The following is a 27,525-nucleotide window of genomic DNA, read 5'->3' as shown; positions in this document are numbered from 1 at the left end:
ATTTCTATTATATTGTAAGCTTTCCATTTGAACATTCAAATTATAAAGATTGTTTTTTATCCTCTTATGAGTCTATAAATATCCAACACTATCCAATTATTAATATATTTGTCATGCCATTAGTTACCATCACTAAACTAATTTGTTAAATAGGTGTGGCTCACTTGATTACACATTCCTATTGCAGAAATTGAAACATGATTTCCTTTTGGCCTTAAAAATCCAATGTCATGGATTATCCCATATTCTAACTATAAACAATATACACTTGAAACAATCCAAAGTTGTAATTAAGGTTTGCTCATATCACTCATTGTAACTTTTTGATTAAAAACGATGTCAAATGTAGCTATCAGAACAAAAGAAACGAAAGTCCACTCAAGATTCGAATTAGTGATATACTTTTGAATGACTTAGACTCAGATTGTGACAATAAAAGAAAAAAAGATATAGTACCCCACAATCACACACTACACTATCAAAACAATGGTTAATTTTATTTATTATTTATTATTTATTTTCCCCACATCTGTCGAGCAAAATAGCAGAGACCAAATCGAATCCTGAAATGTGAAACAAATTGCCTCTCAAATTTTTAATTTTAAGAATTGCAATACAGACAGAAACGTCGGATGGGATACTTTCGGTGGAGCAATGAAAAGCTGCCAAGTATACGCCTAATATAGAACTAACACGTGTGATAAGGGATGAAGACAACAGAGTTCATCCACATCAGGCATCCAAAAGAGGATGAGGGACAATCAGCTGAGGTGGACAGGGGGGGGAGTAGTTCCAGTGCAACTGCGATTAGTTTAGGGTTTTGTTCCAGGCTCCCTCTTCTCCCACGGACGTGATTCATCGAAGTTTTGGTGTCGGATTCTGATCAAGTCCACTGGCGAATTGTGACTTAGGGTTCGGGTCTTGCTCAGGAATTTTGCTGCATTTCTTCCCCTACGCTGCGACAGTCCGACAACACGGAGACCGTATACCTTAAGCAAGACCAGACGTGATTCTGGCGTGAATTCTGATTTTTATTTTTATTTTTATTTTTAAAGTTTTCAATAAACAATGAACAATAATTTAGGTGTTTGAGTATAGTGAGATTTTTTGAGCTGTTCGATGTGGTCGAATCCTGTGCCCGATCGAGATTACTTAGTGTTCAGGTCTTGTAGAGCGCGCAGTTCATAGCCTGTGCTTCGGAAACTGGTCAGGTCTTAGTGAATCTTGAAGGCGATGTCGAAATCTGGCCCCGAAAATGGTAATGACTTCGAGTCAGGGATCGGGGTAGAGCGAGTGGTGGAGTTGGAGTTGAAGCAGGAATTGTATTTGGAGATGAAGCAGGAATTGTATTTGGAGATGAAGGCTGGAAATGAGTCGATGCTGGTGCAGGAGCAGCCCGCACCGTCGTTCAAAGCCCTGAGGCGTCTTGTGGTGAACCCCGACGACCCTCTACCCGCTGGTCCTGTGGGGGTTGATTACGGTGTTTTGGAGAATGGACTTTGTTACTATGTGCGCAAGAATGCGAAGCCAAAGGAGCGTGCTGCCCTGGCGCTCGGGGTTAGAATTGGGTAAGCAAACTAGAAAATATGCGTTGGCAATCGCAACAATTTTCGGGTCCATTAGCTGAGTTTGTAGAACCGATTGTTATGTGCGCTGTTTTAGTTGATTTTAGTGTAAATTTCTGATTCAAGAGCAGTACTGATCGGGGATCTGGGCTGGTAGTGTATAGGCTAAGAACTTCAGGAGTGCAGTATTTATTGTGTGCATTGAAAATGAACAGTTAATTGCGTGACGTACGTGCATAGCTTGGTATACATGCAAAAAGCTGGAGTAAATCCTGTGCTGCTGCCTGTGACGATTGTTCGTTTTTTCAGTTCATTTTCACATGAGTAGATCACGGTGGAGTGGTTTTTATTACAATTGTGCCTTCATGAGATCATGGGCGAATTTCAGTCTCTAGTCACTTGGAAAGTGTTGCTAGTCAGTTAGAAATATCTGTGGTTTGACTTTGCCTATTTTACTCGGCGTAGCAGGGAAACTATTAGGGAATTTGTAAGTATCACGGATTTAATCTACGTTTTAGATTTGAGGGTTCTATTGTTGGATTACAGGTCTGTTCTGGAGGAAGAGGAAGAGCGAGGTGTTGCACATATTGTAGAACATTTGGCTTTTAGTGCCACCCGGAAGCACACCAACCACGACATCATTCGCTTTTTGGAAAGCATCGGGGCTGAGTTTGGGGCCTGCCAAAATGCGTCGACATCACCTGATGAGACTATTTACGAACTCATGGTTCCAATTGATAAGCCCGAAATATTATCCCAAGCGCTCAACATTCTTGCTGAGTTCAGTACTGAGGTTAGTGATTTCTCAGTGTAATAGCGGCTAGATTGTGATCATTTATATTCAGACCCAAGCACGAACCAAACTAAGATGGATAATCACTTTGTTCATATACGCTGCTCGTAGTGGTTCGATTTTTTTGACGTGCTCTGTGTTTTTAGCCCGCATCGCTGAAGTATTATACTGCAGTTTTTAGTATTTCTCTATCTACCAGTTGCTTACAGCTGATTGATGTGAAATTGCATGTGTAGATTCGAATATCTGATGAGGATCTTGAGAAAGAAAGGGGTGCTGTTTTGGAAGAATTGAGGGGAGGGAGAAATGCAATGGGTCGCACACAAGAAGCGCATTGGTTGCTGTTGATGAAAGGCTCTCAGGTATGCTCACGTGCCTTACGTATTTGATTAATCTAATTTTGTCTTTGAATTTGTCCTTTCAATCATCAACAATCTTTCACTGATTTCTCTTTTACAGAGTGAAATTGGCTAGTCCGGTTTAAATTAATGGGGCATCAGTGCCTCTATCTGTATGTGTGTTTGTTTAAAAATGAATCAAACCTATTAAACAGTTGACCTCACAAATTATTTTGCATTATAATTACAGTTAAATTCACAAGATTGCTTTTCATTTCATTTTTTTTCTTTTTGCTCTTTGTTCTGTTAACCGTTCGTCAAATGTGACCTTAATGCTTCCCGACAACAAGAGTGGATAGATTGAATCTACAGGTTGAAGCTGGTTCTTAGAGCAAATCCTCATTAGTAGAATTGGGTCACCTTCTTGATGCTTTATTTGAACGTGTTTTCATAGACTGCTCTCGGCGTACTTGACACCATTACAGCTCTTCATTCATTAAGAGGTGGAATGATTATCTGAATGATATTCTTGCAGTATGCCAATCGGCAACCAATTGGATTAGAGAAGGTTATAAAAAATGTTACTGCGTCGCGTGTCAAAGATTTTTATCATCGCTGGTATAGACCTGAAAATATGGCCATTGTTGCAGTTGGAGACTTCCATACTACTGAGGTACTTATCAGTACTTCAACTCATTTGTTCAGTTTTGGAATCTGGTATTCACTTTCACTTTCGTTAACTTTTATGATATGGACTAGTACGTTTTATGTGCTTCATTCTTTTGTCATTCCTTAATCTTCATTCAGATTTTGAAGAGAAATTTTGTTGTTTGGTAAATTGCAGAATGTAGTGGAGCTCATCAAACAACATTTTGGGGAAAGAAAACCACATGCTGTAGACAATAATTTTCCTACAATTCCAGCGTTCTCTGTGCCCTCACATGAGGAACCTCGTTTCTTATGCTTTGCTGAAAAAGAGGCTGGCGGAGTAAGTCAGCTTTATCTCGTTTCATCTAATTTCGTAATCAGATATTTGCGTAGATCCATATTGTGGAAACTGTTAAATGTTGAGGGATCCGGATCATGAACTGGGCCACTGAGTTAGTGTGTTCACATGTGACCAGTCTGCCGTTATGATTAGCTGCAAGGTTCCTGCAAAACAAGACACAACAATCAAGGATTATCGGTTTATGATTGCGGAGCTGATGTTTCATAGCGCTTTGAATCAAAGATTCTTTAAAATCTCCAGGCAAAAGAATCCCCCTTTTTTTTACTGCATCTCATCCAGCGAAAATTTGGTTCGTCCTGTAAAAGCTTATATTATGACAGCCAACTGTCAAGAGCGCGGGACATTACAAGCATTGGAACAGATGCTTACAGAGGTAAGGCGTTCCACTCCATCCACGTCAAAAGTATACGAGAAAGGTCATGGAGGCCTCTTTTCTAGTGTAAAGTTGTTTTCTAATACTCTAGGTGATGCTATTTACAGGCCAACAATCGGAGACTGTTTGTGGTGGTGTTTTTTTCTTTTTTTTCTTTTTTTTCTTTTTTTTTTGGAAGTTTTCCTTTCATTCATATTTTAAAGCTGAAACATTTTAGATGTACCATGTTCTTCAAGTGATTTATTGGTTATTTATTATTTTACGTTAGCAGTTATTTCTACCTGTAACATTTCCGTGATAGCATATTCTTATCTTTATGATTTGTGTCGGTTTGACAAGGTTGCAAGAGTTCGCCGGTATGGGTTTTCTGAGCGAGAAATAGCTCTTGTGCGTGCACCCCTAATGGCAGATATTGAATCGGCATATTTAGAAAGGGATCAGATGCAGTCTACAAATTTGCGTGAAGAATATTTACAGGTACAGGTTACTATGTTTATTGCTACATTATTTTAATATTTATTGTCAGCGTTTCACATACTAGAGTGCCTGTGAAAACACTCTTTTAGGGAAATTTCTGTATAGGTTAGTTATTGGTCGTACCCATACCTAATAATAGGAGCGTTGAAACTCAGGGTAAGTGATTAGTCTCATGGCTTAAAATATTACCTCGTTTTTTGATTGCCGTGGGACCATACTTCTGCTGATAGTCCTTGGATTAACAATATCGATAACTTGATAAATTTGCGCAACAGCACTTTCTCCGAGGCGAGCCAGTACTTGGCATTGAGTACGAAGCGCAGCTTCAAAAAACTTTGATACCAGGTTTGTGTCCATTGATCTGTTGTTAGTTGATCCGAACATAAATGTCGTGACACAGTAGGAATTAATTTGAAGGTAATACAAATCTCCTGTAACTTTATGCATGACGGAGTGTTAACAAGTAAATATTTGAAATTTTATTCGCCAGACATCTCAGCAGCTGAAGTAGCAAAAATTGCGGAGTATTACCACGCCAAGTGTAACTGTGTTATCAAAACGCTAGAGCCGCGTGCACGTTCAACTGAAAGAGATTTAAAGGCTATTTTGGCAAAGGTTCAGGCACTTGAGGGTGGAGACATTGCTCCATGGGACGAAGAACATACTCCTGACTCTATTGTGGATAAATTGCCAATACCAGGGTACAAACCTTTCTTTTTTTGTCTTTAACAAGCATTTTCTAAGAACTTAGTCACAATTCCGAATTCTTCAGGTATATTTTGGAGAACCTGTAGATGCCTTAGACACCTTTCGAAGGTTGACTTGGCGAATCTTGCATTTACCTGATTGGTGTGGTGTACATATCAATTCCGTAGTCATTGCTGATTTGGTGTGGTTATCTTGCTCTTTCGGTAGACGAAAACCAACTTTTTTGTGATGGTTTCAAAATCCTGTGCTTGTATGTACAGTGAAGTGGTTCAATCGAAGGAGTTTCCAGACATTGGTGCTACAGAACTGATATTGAGCAACGGGATGCGTGTTTGCTATAAATTCACAGAGTTTCTAGAGGATCAGGTCATTAATCTCTTTCGAATATCTAAGTTTTTGCGTTCATTACCTTTTGACTCATCTTTAAGGAGATTTTGTAACATTTTCTTTTTCTGTTAGCAGAAGTGATTTGTCTTGCTAAAGATTGTATTGGTCTCCGAGTGGTTTCTGGTGGTTTCAGGTGCTCATAAGTGGTTATGCCTATGGCGGTCTCTCTGAGGTCGACAAAAGCGATTTCCTCTCTTGTTATTTGGGTTCAACTATTGCTGGTGAAATTGGTGTTTTTGGGCACAAGCCATCAGTTCTACAGGACATTCTAGCAGGCAAACGTGCTGAAGTAAGTACCAAAATAGGTGCCTACATGCGCAATTTTTCTGGAGATTGTTCTCCAACTGACCTGAATGCAGCTCTTCAGGTATTGTAGTCTTAGATGTGCACTCCTTTGTTGTATTCAGATAATCAACTAGTTTATTGTTTTTATGTGAATTTTTAATCTCTTAATACTATAATATTCTCAATTTGTAGACTCAATGTTTATTTGCCCCCTTGGCATTTGCAGCTTGTGTACCAACTATTTGTAGCTGAAGTTGAGCCCGCTGATGAAGAAGTGCAACTTGTGATGCAAATGACACTTGAAGGGATCAAAGCCCAAGAACGAGATCCATTCACTGCATATTCAAATAGAGTTCGTGAACTTAATTATGGAAATTCATATTATTTCCAGGTTGGTAATCTCACTCTAGCGTGAGGGAAACTGCGATCTGATTTGATATAGTCCTGTAAAGTGGTATTAAACGTTTTCTCTTACTTCTTGGTGTTATCTCAAACTGCAAGCCACTGCCAGAATTCTGAAAGATAGTTGATTGGTACTTGTGCAGCCAATAACAGCTAAAGATCTTAACAAAGTTGATGCGAAAAGAGCTTGCCAATATTTCAATAGTTGTTTCAAAGATCCATCTGGATTCACCGTGGCTATTGTTGGAAACATTGATATTGAAAAAGCCTTGCCCCTCATACTTCAGTACTTGGTGAGATGTCATTAATAAGTCCATGCCTTTCATTGGGTTACATCATCTATTATCTCTAGTATATTGTTTATGCCGGTCTTTATTCTTAGACTTAAAACATGTCTCTTATTTTGTATGTTCGCTGTCTTGCATCATACGACACGACGTAGGGTGGAATTCCAAAGCCAGAAATTCCGGTGATGATCTACACACGCGATGAACTGTCAGCTCTCCCCTTCACTTTTCCTGCTCAAGTTGTGAGGTATGAGCTCAGCATCTTGATGTCTATTATCATACTCAAGAATGTTGCTTGAATCATTAAACGTTGCTGGAGATTTCTTTGTCGAGCTTTATTTCAAATGAATTTTTCGTTTATTTTTCTGAATTGGCTAAACTTGGACTTACCAGAGAAGAAGTGCGGAAGAATATGGTGCAAGCCCAGTGCTCAGTTCAACTTACATTTCCGGTTCAATTGAAAGGCCTTGATGTGGTAAGTTGTCATCTTTTCAAATACAATATCTAGTAGACGCGAGGGGTAACTTCAAATACTGTTAAGAAAGCAAACGTGCTTACTATATCTGCAATGCTTTCCCTTCAGATGGAAGAGGTCCACTACACATGCTTCATCTGCAAGTTGCTGGAGACCAAAATTATGCAAGTTTTGCGCTTCAAACATGGCCACGTATGTTGAAATATCCCCACCTACATTGCGCTTTCGTGTTCAAGTAATTCTGTGCATATGTTTGGTTGGGTTTGAGGTTAGGATAAGCTAAGTGCGAGATGATTGTTGGTTAGACTTAGTTGCACGATGATCCTTAAATAGATTTAAGAAATGTGAGCTGGCTAGAGAGGCAGCCAAATGGGTTTAAGCCGCTCAAGGTTGGCGCCTACATCTTTACGGAGTCGGTGGGGTTAGGCTCACTTTCATTGCACCTGCAGGTATATTCTGTGTCAGTGTCCGCGTTTCTGGGAGGGAGCAAGCCGTCAAGATTTGGGAACGTTCGTGGTGAAGTTGCTGTCAGTTTCTCTTGTGATCCTGATGTCGCATGGAAATCGGTAAATCCTTCTCTAATTGATTATTCATATACAAACGAATCTTTGTTGGTGTTAATTTTAGATTGATCTCTTGTTTCTTTTTGTGTGTGATGGTGTTTGAATAATTATTCTGCCAACTTCAACCACTCTGGGTGTTCCGGCTTTCTAAGTGACCTTGTTAAGGCAAGTTTGTGCACTGAAAATGGATAATTTTCCTAGGTTGATATTGCTTTGGATGAAGTGAAACGGCTCCAGGAGGAAGGACCAACTGCTGAAGATGTATCTACAATCTTAGAGCTTGAGCAGCGTACCTATGAAATTGGACAGCAGGTCCGACAATTTTACTCAGATTGTTATATTTTCTGTGAGATTTTCTTGCGACTTGTCTGTTTTAATGTAATAAACCAAATGTACCGTCATGATGTGAATGGGTGAGTATTTTTGAGTTTGAAGTAACATGCTGTGTTTCTACAAGTGTGTTTTCAACATATTTTTAATGTTTATTTTTGAGGTTTGATTGGTGGTATTCAGGAAAACGGCTACTGGCTGGACCGACTCTTACGTGCCTACCAGTCTCGAGCCTATTCCGGAGATCTCATTCACTCAATGCAGGCAAGGATCTGATCAATCCTTCATGAATTGGTTCCGAATATCTATGGATTGGTTCCGAAAATGTTTCATTAGACTATGTATCGGTTGTGCTTTGTTTCTCGAGTCGGGTAGGAGAGACCAGTGCTTGAGGGTGAACGCGTAGCTTGTAAAAGTTATGCTGAAGATTTTGTTTGCAGGCTCAAGAGCAATGGAGAAATGCAGTGAGATCGAAGGCAACGGCTGTGACAATGAAAGATGCACTTTGTCGTATACTCCCTGTACCATGCAAAGAGCATTATACTGCTGTTGCGTTAATTCCGAGGGCTTCGCGATGGCAGCAGCTCCTTACCAAGCTTGTTATCACGGAGCAGGACCTAAGTGCAGAGAGCAAGGTAATCTTGAAGCAATCCTGTCTTCTAATTTTTTCTGATGTCTTAAGTTAGCTACAGTCTTCCTTCGTAGGTCAAACCCTTTTAGCGAAGATTTGATTTTCTAAAATTTGTTCGACTTTTTGGATATTTTTTCATTCAATTCTTTATATTTATTTTCTTTTATTTTTTTATTTCGTATTGACTGTCTATGATTTACTGATATTTGTATCCATTCGCAGTTTTACAAGTTACATCCCATACAAATAGGTCCCTTCTAGTATAAGTATAGCCTCTCTGCATTGGTGGAGCCAAGACGGAATATATGTCTAGGCAAGCTGTTTTAGGTTTTGCCAGTTTGGCCTGCTTGGATCTTTATATGAAGAGAAACTGACTATCCTTATTTGAATGTCAGGTAGCATTAGCGGCAGCTGGAATTGTTTTTATTGGAGCTGCCTTTTGGAAATATACCGTTCGACGATGAGGTACACCACAACATGCGTAGTATGCCGAACTCGTAACGCTTCTATTTTTTCACAAGCTGTGCCACTCAACCCCTCACGTGGATGTCAGTATTTGCTCATTCTCTGCTCCACTAATATTGGAATCAAGCGCTGTAGGCTGTAAAATTCTAGATGTTTTTCATTTGTAGCGATACCAATGAGCTTTGCTAAACTGTACCTTCTGTGGAGAGTCTTACAAATTGGAGGGGTTCCGGGGCTGATTTCTGGCTTCCATTAGAAGATTGACGTGTATAGGAGTGGGTTCAAAATAGCTGCTCCTTAAATTTAACATCCAGTTTTTTTTTTTTTTTTTTTTTTTTTTTTTCCATTTTCTCTGCAAATGTAATTGCTGCGGAAATCGCATCTGTGCTAGGAATTTAACAGCGTCTTGTATCTTCATCATTTTTTGTACCTCTACGTCTCAAGAGTAAGAGGATAAGTCAAGTTGCTCCTTCATTGCGTTGACCTTTAAAGAGGTCTTGTTCGTTTATAACCACTATGTAGTGTACATGAAACTTGGTAATTTCATACAGTTGTCTGCTGGATTGTTGTATATGCTACAGCATGCTAGAGATAGAGGTCGTCCTTAGGAATATGGTGTGATTTACTTAACAATCTTCACCGAAGTCACGTAGTCTACTCTCTCAACTTGATGAACCACTTATTTGGGCGCCTTGCTTTTTCTTAGATTTTTTAGAACAAGTTCAATTTTAATTTAAGTCAACTGCATAGTTGCGGTACATAATTAAGGAGTTATTTGGCCATGTATCACTTTATTCTTGTTGTATTGAATTACAATAGTTTGGACCTTATACAACAAAGATTGCTGAAAATGTAGTCATTTAATAAGATTTCGGCACCCACCTCGTATCTTTTCAAACTTGTGTGTGGGTTGAAAACATCATTTTAAGGAATGTCAGTCCAAACACATGGGTAAAAATTTGAGATTTTGTGTACTTGAGAAGTTATTGTTACTTCCAATGGCATTCTGGAAATGTTAAGGTTTCTTGACATTGCAAATAATGATGATGAATTGTTATACATCCATTAAACTTTACTCAATTCAATGTAGCGTTGAGGATGGTGTCTGACGTTCAAGAGTGTTGGTCTCTTTTTGTCTTCATTTAGGAACGGAATACATCTGTTCGCAAACGAAAGGCGTGGGTGAATTCGAGACTGTTGCATGTATATCGTCATGTTATATAAAGAGCACTAATCATTGACTGCTAGTTTTCGTTCGATTGCGAGCTTCGTTTCGTAAATCTGCAGTATTTGAGCATAAACAATCATTGTTTACAAGGTGGATGACGTCGTTCTACTAACTGGAATGCAGGGATTTTCCTCATGTAGTGAATTGTGGTAAATGCCAACGTCACTGGAAGTACTTCAGCTGTTTTTTAAAATGTCGCAAAAATACTTGCTCGCTGGGTGTTCGCTAGTGGTGCAGAAAACTTCTGAATGTATCTTGATACTTTGTCTATCACACTTTCATACACAAGCTCAAGGATTAGGAATTGTACACTCTCCATTGAAACAAGCTTATTATCTACAATTGATTTTATCAAGGCACCCAAATCCATGTAACTTCTAGGCCATGTTAAGGCATATCGCTCACTCTCAGCCTGAAAGGAATCTGCTTTTGTCAGTCTTCATCACCCTCAGCAACATGGATTGCAGGATTCAGCCCTCTCAATCCTTGAGATATACTGTCTGTCGCACTCAAGTTTACCCACAGAATTATGCACCGTACGATGTGCCCAAAATTTAAAACATTGTGATGAATTTGGATGGTAGTTTGCGAGGGACTCATTAGAACTGCTACATTTCAACATGGATCTAACAAACTAGACCATCCTGAATCAGCACCACGTTTCCGTCTAATCTACCATCACTCTCTCATCGCAGCGAAATCCACCTTCGAATTAGTGCGAACGCGTTTTTCCTGTGGCTTCGCACGATGCCACTCCCCCGCTGAGCCACCTCGTCTGCTCCACGTCACCTCAACGACGTGTCAACATGAGCTCGTCCAAGTCAGCCCCAATGCCATCTCATGCTTGTGAATCATCATGACTTTTCCATGTCATGCTCATTGCTCCACGTCACCCTTGATTGAAATTAGGGTTTGAGTAAAATGCAATTACCACGCTAATGCGGCGAAAGATAGAGGTGGCAATTTGCATTAGAAAATGGCGTAGTTCCTACAATATCTCTCCTGAGCGCAGCGAACGGACCTGGATTGGAATTTAAGTGAGTTGGATGAAGTTAACGAGAGTGTCGTAAAACTTCGTGGGAGGGTACCAGGTACCAGTTTCGAGGCCTTAGCATATAAGCATCACGCGTCTTCAAACGCATTCATTCTCTTCTGAATAACTGAGTTTCAAGGGCGCATCCTAGGTTATCTCTTGGTGTTCACAAAAAATGAGTAGTATCCTGTGTAATTCATATACGAACGAATTAGAACTGCGCCGCCACTAGCATTGTGTGAGTGTCATTGTGCCAGTTTTTAACACTGATTTGGAGAGCACTCGTCATTCATGTAATAGAACTAGCCTACAATGATAACGATAATCTCATTGCAATATGATTACCATAATCGGGCTGATGAATACTCTTAGTTTGATACGCGATGTCCAACATTGTTGATAATTATGGGCTCCTGATATCCTCGCAAGGGTAAGCTAGTGCACATGCACACAGAATCTTTGCGCACTGTGAGAGCCGATGGGCTAAGACACTGCAAGCTCGTGACTCAACATTATCGAATCGGTTGAAAGCCAGCAGTTTATGTCTCCGGTGTATGCTCGGGTATTATTAGACATTCGAATGATGCGAGGACTGACCCAAGGTTTAGGAGTTTTTTTAAAGTTGTGCGATCTTCTAAAAATGTTAGGTTGCAGCACGGTGGAATCGAGCGAGCGGTGCGCAGTTAGAAGTGGTTGATGGGGTTTTCATCGACTCAGCTACCACAAAGTAAGGCTTGAAGATAATTCGCACGGAAGGCACCATGGATACCAATGGTGTTGAGTCCATTGCCAGGTGCTGTGTTCCTGCTGTTACCCAGTGCACTCAGATTTTATGGCATAACTAGGATGAGGTTGCAATCACGAGTATTTCTTCATTAGTTTTGTGGAGTTGAGCTGGCTGTCTCCATCATCTGGATCATGCCATTGCAAAATCGCAAGGAAGAAACCTTCACATTGGTATGCAGTACCTGTTACTGTGTTTGCTGTGTATGAGATAAAACAAAAAATGACGAAGGAACTCCAAGACACCAGAAGATTGAGCATAGTTTTGTTCTGGAGCTGATCAGTGAGTACCCAGTGCATTCCAAGTTGTTGAACTGCAAAAATGAGCATAAATTCAGTTTCAGAATCTCTTAAAGAATTTAGTTTTGGCCTTCCAGGGATTGCAGCTCGCCCCTATGAGCAGCGCTCGCACATCTCAGTTTGATGTACTGGCAGAGAGACGATCGTGATTTTATAACCGTTTTGCAATAGAATTTTATTATCTGGTTCCATGTGGTTATATTAAAGACATGAAATTTAATCTTCACTGTGTGTGTGTGTGTATATATGTATATATCTATATATATAAACAAGGATTTTTTCAAAATTTATCAAATTAAGTTTTAATTTCTTGAGAAAAACTATGTACTAAAATTCTATTAAAATACAATGCTAAACATGGAAAAAGCAACAATATTATTTTAGCCTCTAAATTTGTAAGAAACCTATTTAGCTAAAATAAAAAATAGTCAGTTTTTTTATTTTAATAAAGAATCTAATTCTTAATCATTATCACACGTTTAGAAATGTTTTGGTCTTTTCTGGTATGATTTAATATAAAAATATATATTTCAATGTATTAGAGAAATAAACAAAGTTAATTTAGAAGAAGAAGAAGCACTATTACTAAAAAAAAATTAAATGTAAAAATATTGAACTTTTTTTTAACTTTTCATTTGTCTTTATTTTCAACGTATTCATTTTTTATTTTATTAATAAAAATTATAAATTTTGGATTTTTGAATAAATGTATTTTTTCGTATTTTATATAAGGCTATTAATTTTATAATAAAAAATAATAAGCATAGCTTTTATTTCTTGTATGGTGACACAATTGATAAAAGTACCAAATTTTTTGCCTGATATATGCAATAATAAATTGAAAAAATACAAACTATCTTTTAAAATCTTGCCAATGACATTAATATGTTGGTTACTATTAGTATCAAAAACTCTTTTAGATGATTTTCTTTTGTAGAACTATATCTCTTTGAAACAACTATTGACATTCAACAAATAAAACTAATATTTTGCCTTTAATAATTGCTTAACTTTTTAAAATACAGCATAGTTAATTAAAATTTCTTTTCATGCTTGTTTGGTAATTTGCTTCTTTTTTTAGTTTATCTATCTCCATAATACTAACATACCAGAATAAATATATTTTTATTAATCTTGTAAGTTGTTTCATTAGTACAAAAAATTAAATTAAAAATTCTTTATTTTCAACTAAGAATATTTGAACTCTCACTATATTTTAGAAATAAGCTAAAAATGCCAAATTATATTTAAAATATAAAATTTAGAATTTTATAAATTTTTTATAACATAAATTAATTTTTGTGCAATGACTTATATATATATATATATATATATATACATGGTTAATGATGCTTGGTAAAATAAACTTAAAGCTCAGATTATCTCTTATAACTTAGACAAACATTATATAACTAACTTGAATCATATATATATTTCTATAATTTAAATTAAAAAGTAAAAATACCAATACATTATATTACATTGAAATAAATTAAATCATAAAACCACTATATATTTAAACAAGAATTTTTAAAAGAAATATTATATAATGTAATTACCTAATTACAACTAATTTAGCTATAAACAACTTCTTTACAAGATTAATTGCTTAAAATATAATTAGAAAACAAAAATCAAACAAACATAATAATATAGAAGCATGGAATATTTATTAACCAATTGCAATTCCAAATAACAAAACTGTGGTTTTTTATCAATTATTTTTATTCTAATCAATTATATTTGATTTATTATTATATTTCTTCATTGCCATATTTTATAACTTAGGTTTACATCATATTCGTTATTTAAATTCTTGTTTGGCAAAAATCTATGTTATATATAATAATTTCACATTTTTTTTTTAAAAAAAAAATCTCTAAAGATATTGAAATATATTTTATCTACATGTCTTATTGTTAATTTTATGCCCATCAATTAAAATAATTAAAAAAATATTTTTATGTATTTATGTATTGGTATGCTAATTTTTATTTTGTATTGTTATATATATTAATATTTTCATTTGATATTGCATATGGTATTATCTATTTAAGTTTTTCAAAACTTTAGATTTTACCTTTTAGATTCTAATATATATATATTACACGAGTAATCAAAATTATTGAATGTTTACAAGTGCCCATCTATTCCAATCAAATCAAATATTCATTTTTTATAACTCTTGTAAAGAAATTTTTATTAACTACCAATATTTCAAATCCAAATGTAAGATTCTTGCCAAATATACATGTGCATACATTTGATTTAGTTTATTTTTATTTTAAATTTAGAATTAAATGAGTAGTTATAATATAAAGTGATATCACACTAACATCAAAAAATATATATAAAAATAAAAATAAAAATAAAAACACAGAATTCTCATTTTAAAAAATCTTAGTTCATATGAAAATAAAACTGAAAATCTGGTATGTATCCTTACAAAAATCCAAGAAAGAATTAAATTTTAAGCATGTGAAGGCAAGCTAAATTTTAGAAAATTTAAAGGGGTTTGAAGAAAGCCATATTATGCTTATTGATTTTTCCCTAGCTAAACTTTTCATGTAATGTACAGTAATTTATTTAAATTAAGCTAATCAAACTTTCGTTAGTACATTTAATCTTATCTTATCTCAATTATATCTTGAAATAGTTTCAATCCAAAGCAAAATATAAACCGTAGTAACTTCATCCAAGAGATTAAGAACTGACCATCTGTAAAATATTGGGATGCTTATTGGTACTTGGTTCTTGACAAAGTTTCAAGCAATCATACGTCAAAGATTGTAATGATAATCATAATAATAATCATAATAAAATAGTATTTGGCATCATAATAAGATTGTTATGCGTACAATGCAAATCATGTTTCAATTGCTGCTACAACACTCCTCATGAACCCCAAAGTGGGTGCGAAAGAGGTTTCGAAGATTATGCGTTTCATGTTGTTGTAATATACCTTGTTAACCGGTTGCTAGTTTTCATTCGTGCTAATGTCGTTTTTATTGATGTATTCCCTTACTCCTGACGCACTGTTTCACTGTTCTGCAGTACCATGCTCATAGTTTTCTACCAATACAGAGCAGACCGCCAGGCCTAAGCTACATTGGACGTGTGACTTCAGGCCAGAATTGAGCCAGTGATTCCTGCGGTAGTTACACAAAAAGCTAATAGGGTAAATTGTTCCTTAGAGAATTATCACATTTTAAGGGGCTGAAATGCGGTCCTGATCATGAATGGACGTGGGCTTTCGGTGTCTCGACTGTGAAAAGAATTGCAATCGTGTCGCTGCACATTGTCTTGTCGCCTGCGTCTCCAACATAAGAAGTCTAGGCTGGCATAATTGAGGGAGTAGGTATCATCCTAAGTGTAGGTGAAGCACACGCGAATGTAGAAGTGCCCTTACAGCCTGAGTGAAGAACAAATGCTCTACTGTAAACCGAATAGACAGCTTAAGCAAAGCAATGGAAACGAGAAAACGAAGCTTGTATCATCGTAAAACAGCGAAGTTTTGGAATGACGATTAAGATGAGCATTGAATGAGGCTATTATTCAAAGACCATTGCATAGATCCAAAGTAAGGATCGATCATGTTACAATACCTTCAATACCCTTCACTTCTGAGAAAATGTTTCCCTCAAACAAGACTACCTATGCCTGTCAGAGCGATGCCATTCACTCACCCAAAACAATAAAACCCGCACCTGCAGTTTTAGGATATAGGCTAAACCCATTAATAGTCAAAAACCTAAACTGTCAAACTACGTGTTTCTACCCAAGCCACCACCCATGTCCTCAATATAAGAGTGATGCAGACTAGAAGCAGATGTCCCAGCTCTATAAGAGCCTCACAAGACAATCCTGACAGGTCTAAAAGATAACTACACTTTAAAGAAAAAAAAAAAACATTTCCAAATCAACGCTATGGCAATACTGCGGTGCGAAGATAAGGAAACTGAGACAGGCTTTGGACACCCGCCACCAACGATCACACTGCTACTTTCCCCTATTCTACTGCACAATCACCACTCTAATAAGAATTTCAAAAATCTCACAATGACATTCATAGCTGTAATGGAAATTGCCGAACAGCAATAAACATACGAAAGAGTATCCTTAACTAAAAGGATCATGTCAGGTAGTTAAAAGTGAAAACTAGGGCCGGAGCTATGACTTTTCACATATCAACAACTTACGCCACCCCTTGTTTACTTCTTAGCAGCGCCGCCTTGACCTTTGTCAGTCCACTTCCCGTACTTTTCCCTCATTTGCTCGGCCAGCTGCGTAGACTTTGACTCTTCTTTTCTAGCCGCTCGTTTATCGGCCTCTTTCGCCTCCTTGGCATTCATCGATCGAGTCATCTCAATATCTTCGTAGTAGTCGTTCAAATCGCAGCAATTCACGCATATTCCCAATGTCAAGACCGCACCCTACATACAGCACGCGAATTTTTAATATTTAACAACGCTGTAGACAAGTTCAAGTTACGAGCTGATCGAGAAGCCTCCATTCATAAATCACACTAACAAAATTACAAAACACCCTTCATTAACCGGCAGATTCAACTTGGATTCTTGTTCTAGTGAGTCATAGAAACAATAAATACAAGTAGCGACCTAATTCACCTGATGTGAAAAAAACTCCGTCTGGTGCTTCGAAATAAATATAATCATACATGCACCCATGCTTATCAAACTATTTCCATTGACCCGTTCACATTCACATATAGATTACCTGAACACAGCCCGTGAAAAATGTAACGGCACTCAACACCGTAAGGAGCGTCTTGGTGGTATCAACTTGGTATGTCGGCTTGTCCAACGCATTGCGAACTTGTGTAGGTCTAGAAAAGATTGCAAAGGCAGTCGCCAATAGACCAATCACAGAGAAGGCCAGTAGTACAAGCTGAAGCGTGAAACAACCTCGTCTAGTACTTGAGCAAAGACCTATTAGACCTGAAGCAATGGTGAAAATACCGGCAATGATAATAAGCCATGCTGCCCGGCTTGGCTGATTCTCAATGAGAAACATGAGGATAACTGAGGCAATGCCCCCAGTTAGAACAATCAGATTTAGAGTCAGGAGCAACGTCGTCGAGCACACAGCAATATGTCCTCTAAAACCTCGCCCCATTGCAGCCGATCTTTGAGTCAACTACCTGATACCACAAACACAACTCATTATTGTCTGAATTTCATGTTTGAACACACCAGAAATCACCTCAAGACATGACATGCACGGGTATTTTTTTTGAACACGTATGGAACCTGCAACTGTGACATTCTACAAAATCTGGAAACCAAACACGTGCATCTTATCTCGACACAGATTGTTCTTTGTCTGTTCACACGCGCATGCACTTGGGCATGTGAGTATGAGGGAGAGAGAAAAACAGTAGACTTGAACAGTTGGCAGGTAGCCTAGTCTCAAATCGCACCGTGACTTCTGGTTCTGAGTAAGCTCAACACTAAGAGGTTCCTCTCTACCTACGTCCTAGTGAACTTAAGATTTCTATGTGAGGAAAAGGCCAACGAAAACTCTACACAAATTTCAAAACAAAACACATGCAGCGATCACACCCTCCAAGTCGCATGCGATGCAGAGCGACACGGACACAAACAAATGAACAATGAGACCGTCCCAACATCAAACGGCTTTAATGTGTGTCTATTTCTCCAATGATACATTTACATTTGCACCAAACTAAGACCGCCTTTCTCTGTCCCATGCCACAAGTCCATTTAACACGGGAGACTCAAAGAGAAAGGTACTGCAAGAGGCCGCAGAAAACTGCGCGACCAACACGCAAGTTCCACGGCCTGTGTTCCCACTCAGTAACAAAATACCTTTACACCTTAAAGTATTTCTAAGAAATCGCGCAACAGTCCAAATGCCCTTAAAAGTAGCTCAGCCCATTCAGTGTGAGTTAATTTCTCCAAGGTAAAGTACAAAAACATGCACATTCAGTGCAAATCTCGCTGATGCTGAAACACTCTCCTCCACACTCCAGATCTCCATAAGAAGCAACACACCATACCTTCAATGATCCAAAGAATTCAACACGCACTCCACCCAATTATACCAGTAAAATAATATATTTAAAAGAAATTACAAAAATAGGCTTAACACCTCACAACGACGTCGCCGCTAAAAAACCTGACACAAAAACTCATCTCACAGACTCTTCCCTAGGAATCCCATGAACAAAAAACTCACTCCCACCCAACTCGGATCTCCCCGCCAAACCTCTACACGGATTCTGCCGTCCTACAACACACTCCTTCACCCCCTCACAACCCAACCCACAAAGAAGGGCACTCACTACCCAGAATCACCTTCGGAACCCTCTGCACTGAACCGCTTCCCTCACATTCATGACACCACTGGTCGCCCTCAAAGATCAACCCAGAAATCTCAAAACAGAGAAAGAACAAGACGAAGAAGAAGAAGGCAACCCTGGTCTCCAGCAACGAGAAACCGAGCAATAGAAGAACCAGCGAGGCGCAAGGAAACAGAACCTCGAAGCAAGCGGAAGCGAGGTCGGAGACAGCGGTGGATCAATCAATGGAGTGTGTAAACGCGGTGAAGGCCCGCCCAAAGCAAAGCAACGCTGGTGTAGTAATAGTAGAAGTAGGAGTAGCAGTGGCAGAAGCAGAAGCAGCGACGACGATGCTTGAAAAACGGAACCGAAAGCGCCTTTCCCCCCTCCCTCCCTCTAAACCTTCCAAGAAATAGACTCGGCCCCCCTTTCCCCTTCATCGACCTCCTATTACCGCTTCCGTTCCTAATGCCGCGCCACGTCGGCGCCGACGTGGCGACCAGTCAGCCAAATTCGAACGTTTCGTGCGCGCGCTGGAGTCTAAATTTGAGGTTGTTGTTGGATGGTTGGATGTTGAATTTAGATTTTTCCCATTGATTTCCGTGCTTCTTATTTTGGGTGTGAAAGAACTGTGTAAACTACTTTAAAAGGTACTGTTTTTATTATTGCTTTAACATTGGAGCTTCTTATGGGCCAAAACGATAACAGTTTATGAGAACTTCAAGGCAGAGATGAAAGCAATTATAAAAATTGATATATACAAGTGTAAGAAACAATTGAGTTGGAAAAGATAGCAACTTTAGTTTTAGAGGACAAGGAGAGAAGCTACAACTTTTAAATCTTTTTAAGGGTGGAAATTCAAAGGTCTTTTTGTTAAATAAATAAATAAATAATTTATCAAATGATTGAAAAGTTGTGACACCTCACCTTGTCCCCTAAGTAAGAAACCCCTTAGTTGTAACTTTTATCTTGGTTAATAAAGATGGAATTTTATTTTTGAAATAAGGATTTGAATTATTTGTGCATAAGGGGGTCTTTTTATGTAAAAATCCACTTTATATGTTCATGATACAAAAGCCGCACAAAGATCCTCAGCTTCATGGAAAAAAACACTCTACTTTAGAAGCTTTGCTTTTCAAGATAGCACACAATAAGAAGAGCCTATAAAATGGATATATTTTTTTTTTTATTATTATAAACTTATAATAATTATTATAATATATGTAGACATATACATATATAAGCATGTATAGAAATTATTCTAAAAGCAAATAATCAAATTGAAAAAACTGGTACATTTATTTTGTATTTTTTAATATTTTAAGTCTGTAAATACTATACAGTATGAATATGGTTACAAAAATTTGGCTATTTTTGAGATGGTATTGCAGTTTAAAAAAAAAAGATTAAATTATTTAAATTGTTGTAAATATTACTTTGTAATTATTTAATATTTTAAGTCTGTAAATAAATTGTTGTAAATATCAAATTATACAACAACTCGCAAAAAAAAACATTGTTATTTAGAAGTTGTGATGTTTATACACACAGATGTGTGCATAGGTCCAAAGAATTAATGAAACAATGAACTTTGATATTATTACTACAAATCCAATAGATTTAAAATTAAGTCATAAATAATTTATAAAAAATTAATTTAAATTTCTCAATGTTTCTTTTTCTTTTCTTTTCTCTTCCTTTCAAAAAGCATATGCATAAGTACTTAAATATAAGGTCTTTCTAATGTCATTACAATTTTTGCTATTGCTACCACAACCTGCCACCCACTTGACATACTTCTTTAATTTATTTTATTGCAATTAAAAATAAATTAGTAACATTTCTAACATTTTTTATTTTATTTTATTTTTCAAATTACATACAAAAATAATTATTTTTAATAAAAAAATTAATAAGAATAAATTGTGGTGACAAGAGAAAAACTATGATAATGTGTGATAGATGGCAAATTGCGGTGGTTAGAATCACTCTAAATATAATGCAGTGTAGGCAAGAACTGACCAAATTTTACATTGAGTAAAAATATACAAGAATTGATTGTTATCATTGCTTACATTAAACAATCATAGATGATAGTTTATTCAATCCTTTCAATTGAAAATACGTTGAGAGTTACATATTACAGTTTATATATATGTATGTTTAAATTTTAAAAATGATACAGAACTTAGTTGATGTATGCAGAAATTATAAATTGTTGGCTCTTATCTTCATATTAAATCATTAATAACTTTTCTCAATTTACAAGGTTACAAATAGTTGCATGTATTGTAAAATTTGACTCAGCATTAAATCTTTACCTGGTTTTCTGTACAATTCAACTTTTCAAACAATTTTGATATTTTATTCAGTCATCAAATTTTGTTCGGATTGATCTCTATTAAATCATGGATAAATTTCTTATTACATGATTGAGTTAACTAAAATTCAAGACAACAATCATAAATCAGCAAAATTTCCTACAAATATATTTATATGATTCACAGAAGAAAAAAAAGAAAAAAAATTGTTTGTTGTATTGATTTAGTTAACATACATATGTTTGTTTATATGTATGTATGTGTATATATAAACATTATAAATATCAATTAGCGCTCAAACTCTTTTGTTATTTAAAAAGCTAAAAACAATTACATATGTGTGTGGACTGTGATAGATTCCACAACATAAAGCTAACCTATTGACCCTTACGGGATTAAAGAATTTTCTTAACAACATTATCTGAAAGTTCCCAAGGAGTTTCTGGCTTGCTTCACAAAAAGTGAGGCTGAGTACTGGACGGAGTCTTCACCAGAACCTCTATGTTACAGTGATCAACATCAGATTATAGGTTTCAGAGACTTACAATTACTGAGTAGAATCAAAATGAAACGCTTGAGTCTACTACGTTAGGAAAAAACCTGCATCCGCTGTTTCTGCTGATGGACAGGAATGCTTCCGGCTCCTTGCAGTGCAGAAAAAATGATTGTGCCGAGCTTCGCGCCCAGAAAAGGAACTTGTACCTAAAGATCCCACGACCAGTCAAAGATTCCAAACCTATTCCCCTTATCAAAAGCCGACCCTCAATCAACAATGTTTATAACAGCCCAGGACGGCGTTAATGTCGTTCTGTACGTAAACCTGCACCAGGCCTGCAAGCGGAGGCAATACTACCATTCCACTTTTTCCCTTGAGGCTACTGGAGAAAAATGAGTAAACTATCTCTGGGGAGTATCCACCCAGAATTATGAAATTCAGAACAGAGATATCGTTTAACCTCTCCTGCTTTTCCATTTCTTTTCTTTAGAACTTGGGCAGCTGAAATAGAGCTGTGAGTTCGTACCACATCGTTGCCACTAGAGCTGAACATGTCAGGCAGCTTGAAATACGAGTTGGCACAGCTTTTGAGAACGCTACAAGTTCAGGACAGGACAGAACGGACTTTTGCGTGAGAGAGCCACTATGGATGGGTGTTTCCACATGCAGTTCAAGTCGCAGAGCTGTGAAAAGAAAAAATTAGCTGGTTTCTACAACATGTACTGCAAAGGGTGGGCCCGTGTAGCTTAAGGCTTCATGAGTAGGCTGAGAATCAATCACAGCTGAACCCAATAATGTGTATTGGCCGGGGACCAAGAAACAGAGGGCAAACCGATGCACGGCCTCCCCAAGAGCCCCTACCTCCACATCCACTCCATCAAGCGTTCCTACCATCACAATACAACATTGTCGAAAGATTAAGACGATTCCCTGCATACCAACAAAGCCCATTTCCTCAAGGACATCAACTGTCCACATAAACTGACAGATACAAGAGAAATCAAAACTACAACCAGATGAAACTATCTAAAATCCAATTGCATGATTGTCAGTAAGTATTCACCAGCCCAGAGCACTGTCGCTTTAGCACCAGCAGCACTCATGCAACTTGTACCCGTAACATCCCTACAGGTAACACTAAGTGTCATTTTGACGGACTCGTTCGTGTTGTTCCGGACCAACATTTCGATGGGTGTCAATTCTCGAACACCAATTCCGCCCTTGTTATCTGCAGCTAGACCTCCGTCATCTGCTTCCACCTTCTGCAGTCCTATTCTAGGTGACCCGGGAAGATTATCAAGGTCACCACTGTCTCTAGCGCTTCTCAGTGAGGGAGCTGAAATAGAGGTTTTCGCAAGTCGAAAACCGAATGTTAAAGGATCAGGCAATAGGATTTTCAGAACAGATGCCTGCAGAGCTTCTCTAAGAGCATCTTTTATCGGCAATTCTCCAGCACTGTTACGACCGGATGTCCATCTCACACATATTTTAGAACTAAGTTCTTCGATTGCTGCGTTAAGCTCCGCTTTAGCCTGCCGGTCTGTTCCATCCTTGGACTTAAGGATGGACTCTTTCCGTATAGATGCTCGTGCAAGACTAGCTTTGTCCAGGCCAGCTAACTTGAAGTGTTCCAAGGGGATAAGCACTCGAGCAGCGTAATCTCGGTCTATCCTTGTAGGAGGGTATAAACACTCAGCATCTTCCAATCTGCTTCCCTCTCCAGCATCCTTGCTAGTGACGACTATCTCAAACAGCACATCCGTTGCATTCCAAAGCTCCAGCTCAAGAAGCCGCATACCCCAACTACCTCTATAAGGGTCCATTTTTACTAGACTTTCTCCACCCTCCGACAGTTGTTCACAAGCAACAGAGTCGGGAAGTGAGCTGCTGATATTAGCTGCCACTTCCATAGACAAAAACTTCGCTTGGACCAGACAAAGGCCTTTCAAGACATGCAGTTGCAGCGGCAAGGCTACTCGCCTACCAGGAGGTGGTTCTACCCCTTCTGGAACCGACGGCCCTGCGTAGTGAATAACTAACATAGGACTTGCAGCATCTTTCGTGGGCCTGACCAGATTACGAAAATCTATATCAGCCGTAGGTGCACCAGCTTTCAAAGTCACTGGCACAACTACTGTGGCACCCGGGGGCAACGGTAGAGCATCTTCCAGCACACTGTGTCCTATGCACATCACATGCTGCTGGTATTTGCCCGTCAATGTCATATGGGCTTCCACTACTGGGACTACACCAGCATTGGATAAACTAATTTGCATCTCTCTAATTTCACCCTCGTACAAAACAGCGGCTCCCTCTCCACCCACAACTCTTGCCACAAGCAGAGGCAATGGCGGGACCACCTCCACTTTCTCATACTGAGCAGGCTGACGAACCTTGTGGCCACTTCGAAAGGGATCCACTAATGCTGTCCCTTTCACTGAACCCCATTCACTGACTTCCTCAAATAAGTGCTCTGTTATTACTCCGAAGTACTTCACGATACAACCCCTCACCGTGAGCGACCCTACTGCAAGAGGTAATCCAGATAGTGACACAACTTGACCCGAACTCGGAGGGAGTGTGACCGAAACAGGAAAAGCCTCAAATTTTTTGTGCTCCACGGACAGAGCAATGCTATCAACAATAACCTCGAACACACAAGGGTTGGCAAGCTCCACTAAAACTTCCACGGGTTCTCCTACAACCCATGTGACTGGAATTCTAGTATTAGCATCACCCTTTACAGCAAAAGGAGTGTATATGAATGGACCAGTTGAAGTGCGTCCCTTCCACCATTCGTTCGCGTTCACAGTTCGCTTTACGATTTCCCTGTCCGCTGCCATTGCAGTGTAGGAATGTAATCTGACAAACGGAATACCTGGGTCGGGCGATCTCGTCCCAGGGTCCAGGCGCTTGGCAGACGTGGAAAGAGCAGTTGCCAAGGTTGATTGCGAACTTGGTGGAATGAGAGGAAAATGATTCCTGAGTAATCGAGCAGCCGCATTCCAAGCAGCCAATGCATCTCCTGCACGAACTGCAGCAGAGAGCACATCATACAATACGTCCATTTGCAAAGTGCTCCATTCACCCAATTGTCTGTCTTTAGCTTCCGCCTTGTTACTGGGGCATTTGTAAGACTCGGCAGTGAGCGACATCACTTGCAGGGCACTAACGGCAGCCCAATGACTGTGCTGCTGTTGGTACAACAAAGCCACCTGCCGTCCGTAAAAGGCTGCTTTGCGATTGTAGCCGATCGCAGCAAAGATTCGAGCTGCTTCGACATTGACCACCAATCGATCGCTAGCATCCATCAAGCCCTTGGACCATTCTACGGCTCCCATCACTAGCTCAACGACATCTTTAGCAAGCTCCTTCCTGCAGAGAAACCTCGCGAGCTTTAGAGTTGCCTCCAATTCAAAAGACAGAGCCGTTGCCCTGCGGTACAACTGGATCACCTCCGAATATCGAAACTGCACTTCCTGCTCCAACAGGTAATCCTTATCCCCAGCTCGATCCAGAACAATAGAACACACGTAACCTTCAATGGCTCCTGCTTGCCACAGATTATCGCCAGTGAGCCGGGCTAATTCAATAGCAGTGTAGTAATGCGAATTGGCATCTAACGGTGATCCTGCAAGCAAGCAATAATCCCCCATCGTTTTCTGCACCCGACCCAACTTCCTCTTCTTATTGACCTCGTCAGAAGTGAGCGAAACCTGAGAATCCAAAGGAGTGACGAGGCGCACAGGCTTGAGGTGCAGCACCGAGCTTTCGAAAGCCATCAGCAACGACGCGGAGAAATCCTGCATAAGCGTCTGCATGTGAGTTTTCAGCTGCTGCCGATCTGCAGACGGGAACATCACCAGAAACTCTTTCTTCTTCTCTTCGTCCAAGTCCATCTGCGCGGGTGTCGGATGAAACGCAAAGCATCGCATCACCTGCGCGGATGGATACGCCTTGCAGATCGTCAAAAACTGCTCATACGCAGAACTAATCTCTGACGTGAGCGGACAATGACACAATCCGATCACCCCTAAAATCTTCCTGTGCGTCTGGAAATCCTCCCAGGGACTGCTCGTCGCCCCGCCCACCACAAACTTCAACAATAGACTCCCCGTGTCCCATGGCTGCTGCGAAAAAGGACTCTTCTGATGCTCGGTGTAATAGGGACTCACGCTCGACAGCGGGATTTTCGTATGCTGCAACAACATCTCCACATAATCCCGGAAATGCGATGGCGGCATCTCTCCGGTGGCCACTACTGCCAATCGGATAATACTCCCGCCCTCCACCCTCACGTCCGGCTCCATCGTCGTCCCCCTTCCTCCTCCTCCTCCTCCCCGATGACCACCACGAATGCCCGGATCTACTACACCAACCCCACCACACACACACACTGACACACTAAATTGTCTCACAGCCCCCCCATGGTGCCCCCCGCCCTTCCTCCGCCCCTCATGCCAGCCAATCCTCCACCGAAGCAAGCTCCACCTCCACGGCAGCCACGCTGCTGAGCCACAACGCCCTGCGGTAGTAGAAATAGTGGCAGCAGCAGCAGCACTAGAGCTGCCACTGATTGAGAGAGGGGCAGAGAGCGAGAGAGTAAATGGAGCTCAGCAGTGCGGGTCGGGTCTCGCCATCGCCATCGCCATCGCCATGATCGTGCGACAACTGCATCGCAATTCCTTTCGTCGTCGTCGTGAGCAAGTGCCCAGGTCGCAGCGCTTTTAGGGTTTCATCGCATTGAGGGACACGACGTTGATGAATCAACGGAGCATGAATCATGTTAATTAATGACATGACAATGGTATTATTATTATTATTATTATTCTAGTAATATTGTGTAGTAGTAGTAAGAATAATAATGAAACGAGGATGAACAAGACTGGTTTATTTACAAGTATGTGTATAGATGGATAAGAGTTTGTTTGTTGAAATTAATGGAGCATTTGTGGATTAGGGAGTTGTTAGTGAGATTGTAACATAAGAGGTGATATGGTATTCACAAAGTGTGTGTGGAATGAGTAGAAGTTGGTGGTGCATGGGATGATGAAAGTGTTGTTTGATCTAACAAATGTAAATTAATGATGGGTGTGTCGTTGAAGGCAGTTATGGTTGGTTAATTGTGTGTTGCTCTAATTCCATTAGAACATACAAGAAAAATAAATCAAATCAAATTAAGTTACAAAAAATAGTACTAATAACAATAAATCGCATACCTACTGAGAAGTATTTTGAAAGCAATACAGAAAATCATATCTAAAATATTGGGTTTACCTTTGAATAATTTAATATGTATGTATGTATGTATGTATAGTTGATTTATTACATTAATTTTAAATTGTACAGCATAGGTTTGAATTGTTTTATGAAAAAAATCAATTTTTGATATTCATTATATTTTACATAGAATATGTGTACTACAACAAGCTTTACAATTTTTAAAAATACAGTTCTAAAATTAATTTCTTATTAAAAGTCTTCCAATTTTCTTAGACTTACAACTGGTTAAATATTAAGAGTTACTACTTAGATTCAAATCTTTTGAAATAAATAGAATTTCAAAGACCATCTGACCATTATAGGAATTTAACATGTCATTACCTGTAAATTTTTTGGGTTTTTATTACACTTAGTCTAAATCTAACCAAAGATCCAATTTAGCATACCTTCTAACACAAACTTATAGAAGTAATGATCTAAAACTATTTAGTGTATTCTATTTATATATTATCTTAGTTTAAAAAAAAATGTAGCTATTAAGACCTTATTGAATTGTGGATTTGACAAAGTTAAAGATAGAACAAAAATTACAAAGTAACAACTCATTATTGTTAATTAAAAACACAACATGAAAACAAAAATCTTCTAGCTTCTATAACCTTATTGAACTTTATCCACAACAAACTTACTATAAACATCAACTTGTCAAGAAATAAATTGCTTATTCTTAT

At 38.7% G+C, this 27,525-nt stretch overlaps 3 protein-coding genes and 1 long non-coding RNA gene across 7 annotated transcripts; 2 read left to right on the top strand and 2 right to left on the bottom strand.

The window, feature by feature from the left end:
- The first annotated feature begins 829 nt into the window (after positions 1 to 829).
- Positions 830 to 10,007, top strand: LOC112272682 (zinc protease PQQL-like). Of its 2 annotated transcripts, none has more exons than XM_090244841.1 (21): positions 830 to 1,568; positions 2,112 to 2,358; positions 2,595 to 2,720; positions 3,232 to 3,369; positions 3,541 to 3,684; positions 3,821 to 4,078; positions 4,418 to 4,555; positions 4,831 to 4,900; positions 5,046 to 5,256; positions 5,524 to 5,629; positions 5,784 to 5,939; positions 6,162 to 6,326; positions 6,481 to 6,630; positions 6,780 to 6,871; positions 7,018 to 7,099; positions 7,208 to 7,291; positions 7,549 to 7,665; positions 7,864 to 7,974; positions 8,176 to 8,256; positions 8,433 to 8,627; positions 9,019 to 10,007. In XM_090244841.1, the coding sequence occupies exons 1-21, from the start codon at positions 1,234 to 1,236 to the stop codon at positions 9,085 to 9,087; spliced, it is 3,075 nt and encodes a 1,024-aa protein (XP_090100967.1). In that variant the 5' UTR covers positions 830 to 1,233; the 3' UTR covers positions 9,088 to 10,007. The 2 variants fall into 2 exon arrangements, with proteins under 2 accessions (XP_090100967.1, XP_024356455.1); XM_024500687.3 differs by having other exon boundaries at positions 5,784 to 6,017.
- Positions 10,008 to 11,263: 1,256 nt separating this feature from the next.
- LOC149987374 (uncharacterized) lies at positions 11,264 to 12,621 on the top strand. Its single transcript, XR_016498556.1, has 2 exons — positions 11,264 to 11,407; positions 11,997 to 12,621. It is a non-coding gene; the product is annotated as an uncharacterized LOC149987374 (long non-coding RNA).
- A 3,343-nt stretch (positions 12,622 to 15,964) lies between these two features.
- Positions 15,965 to 19,126, bottom strand: LOC112272649 (uncharacterized). Of its 3 annotated transcripts, none has more exons than XM_024500620.3 (3): positions 18,473 to 19,126; positions 17,170 to 17,593; positions 15,965 to 16,865 (listed from the first exon to the last, which is right to left on the bottom strand). In XM_024500620.3, exons 2-3 carry the CDS (start codon positions 17,566 to 17,568, stop codon positions 16,644 to 16,646), a joined length of 621 nt encoding a protein of 206 aa, XP_024356388.1. In that variant the 5' UTR covers positions 17,569 to 17,593; positions 18,473 to 19,126; the 3' UTR covers positions 15,965 to 16,643. The 3 variants fall into 3 exon arrangements, with proteins under 3 accessions (XP_024356388.1, XP_024356389.1, XP_024356387.1); XM_024500621.3 differs by having other exon boundaries at positions 18,891 to 19,126; XM_024500619.3 differs by having other exon boundaries at positions 18,954 to 19,126.
- Positions 19,127 to 21,363: 2,237 nt separating this feature from the next.
- Positions 21,364 to 26,182, bottom strand: LOC112272671 (trafficking protein particle complex II-specific subunit 120 homolog). The gene is made up of 2 exons (XM_024500654.3): positions 22,635 to 26,182; positions 21,364 to 22,458 (listed from the first exon to the last, which is right to left on the bottom strand). The coding sequence occupies exons 1-2, from the start codon at positions 25,879 to 25,881 to the stop codon at positions 22,271 to 22,273; spliced, it is 3,435 nt and encodes a 1,144-aa protein (XP_024356422.1). The 5' UTR covers positions 25,882 to 26,182; the 3' UTR covers positions 21,364 to 22,270.
- Between the last annotated feature and the right edge of the window lie 1,343 nt (positions 26,183 to 27,525).

Source organism: Physcomitrium patens, chromosome 19 (assembly GCF_059467195.1).
Source record: "Physcomitrium patens ecotype Gransden chromosome 19, ASM5946719v1, whole genome shotgun sequence".
NCBI lineage: Eukaryota > Viridiplantae > Streptophyta > Bryopsida > Funariales > Funariaceae > Physcomitrium > Physcomitrium patens.
This window is presented reverse-complemented; position numbering and strand designations above follow the sequence as displayed.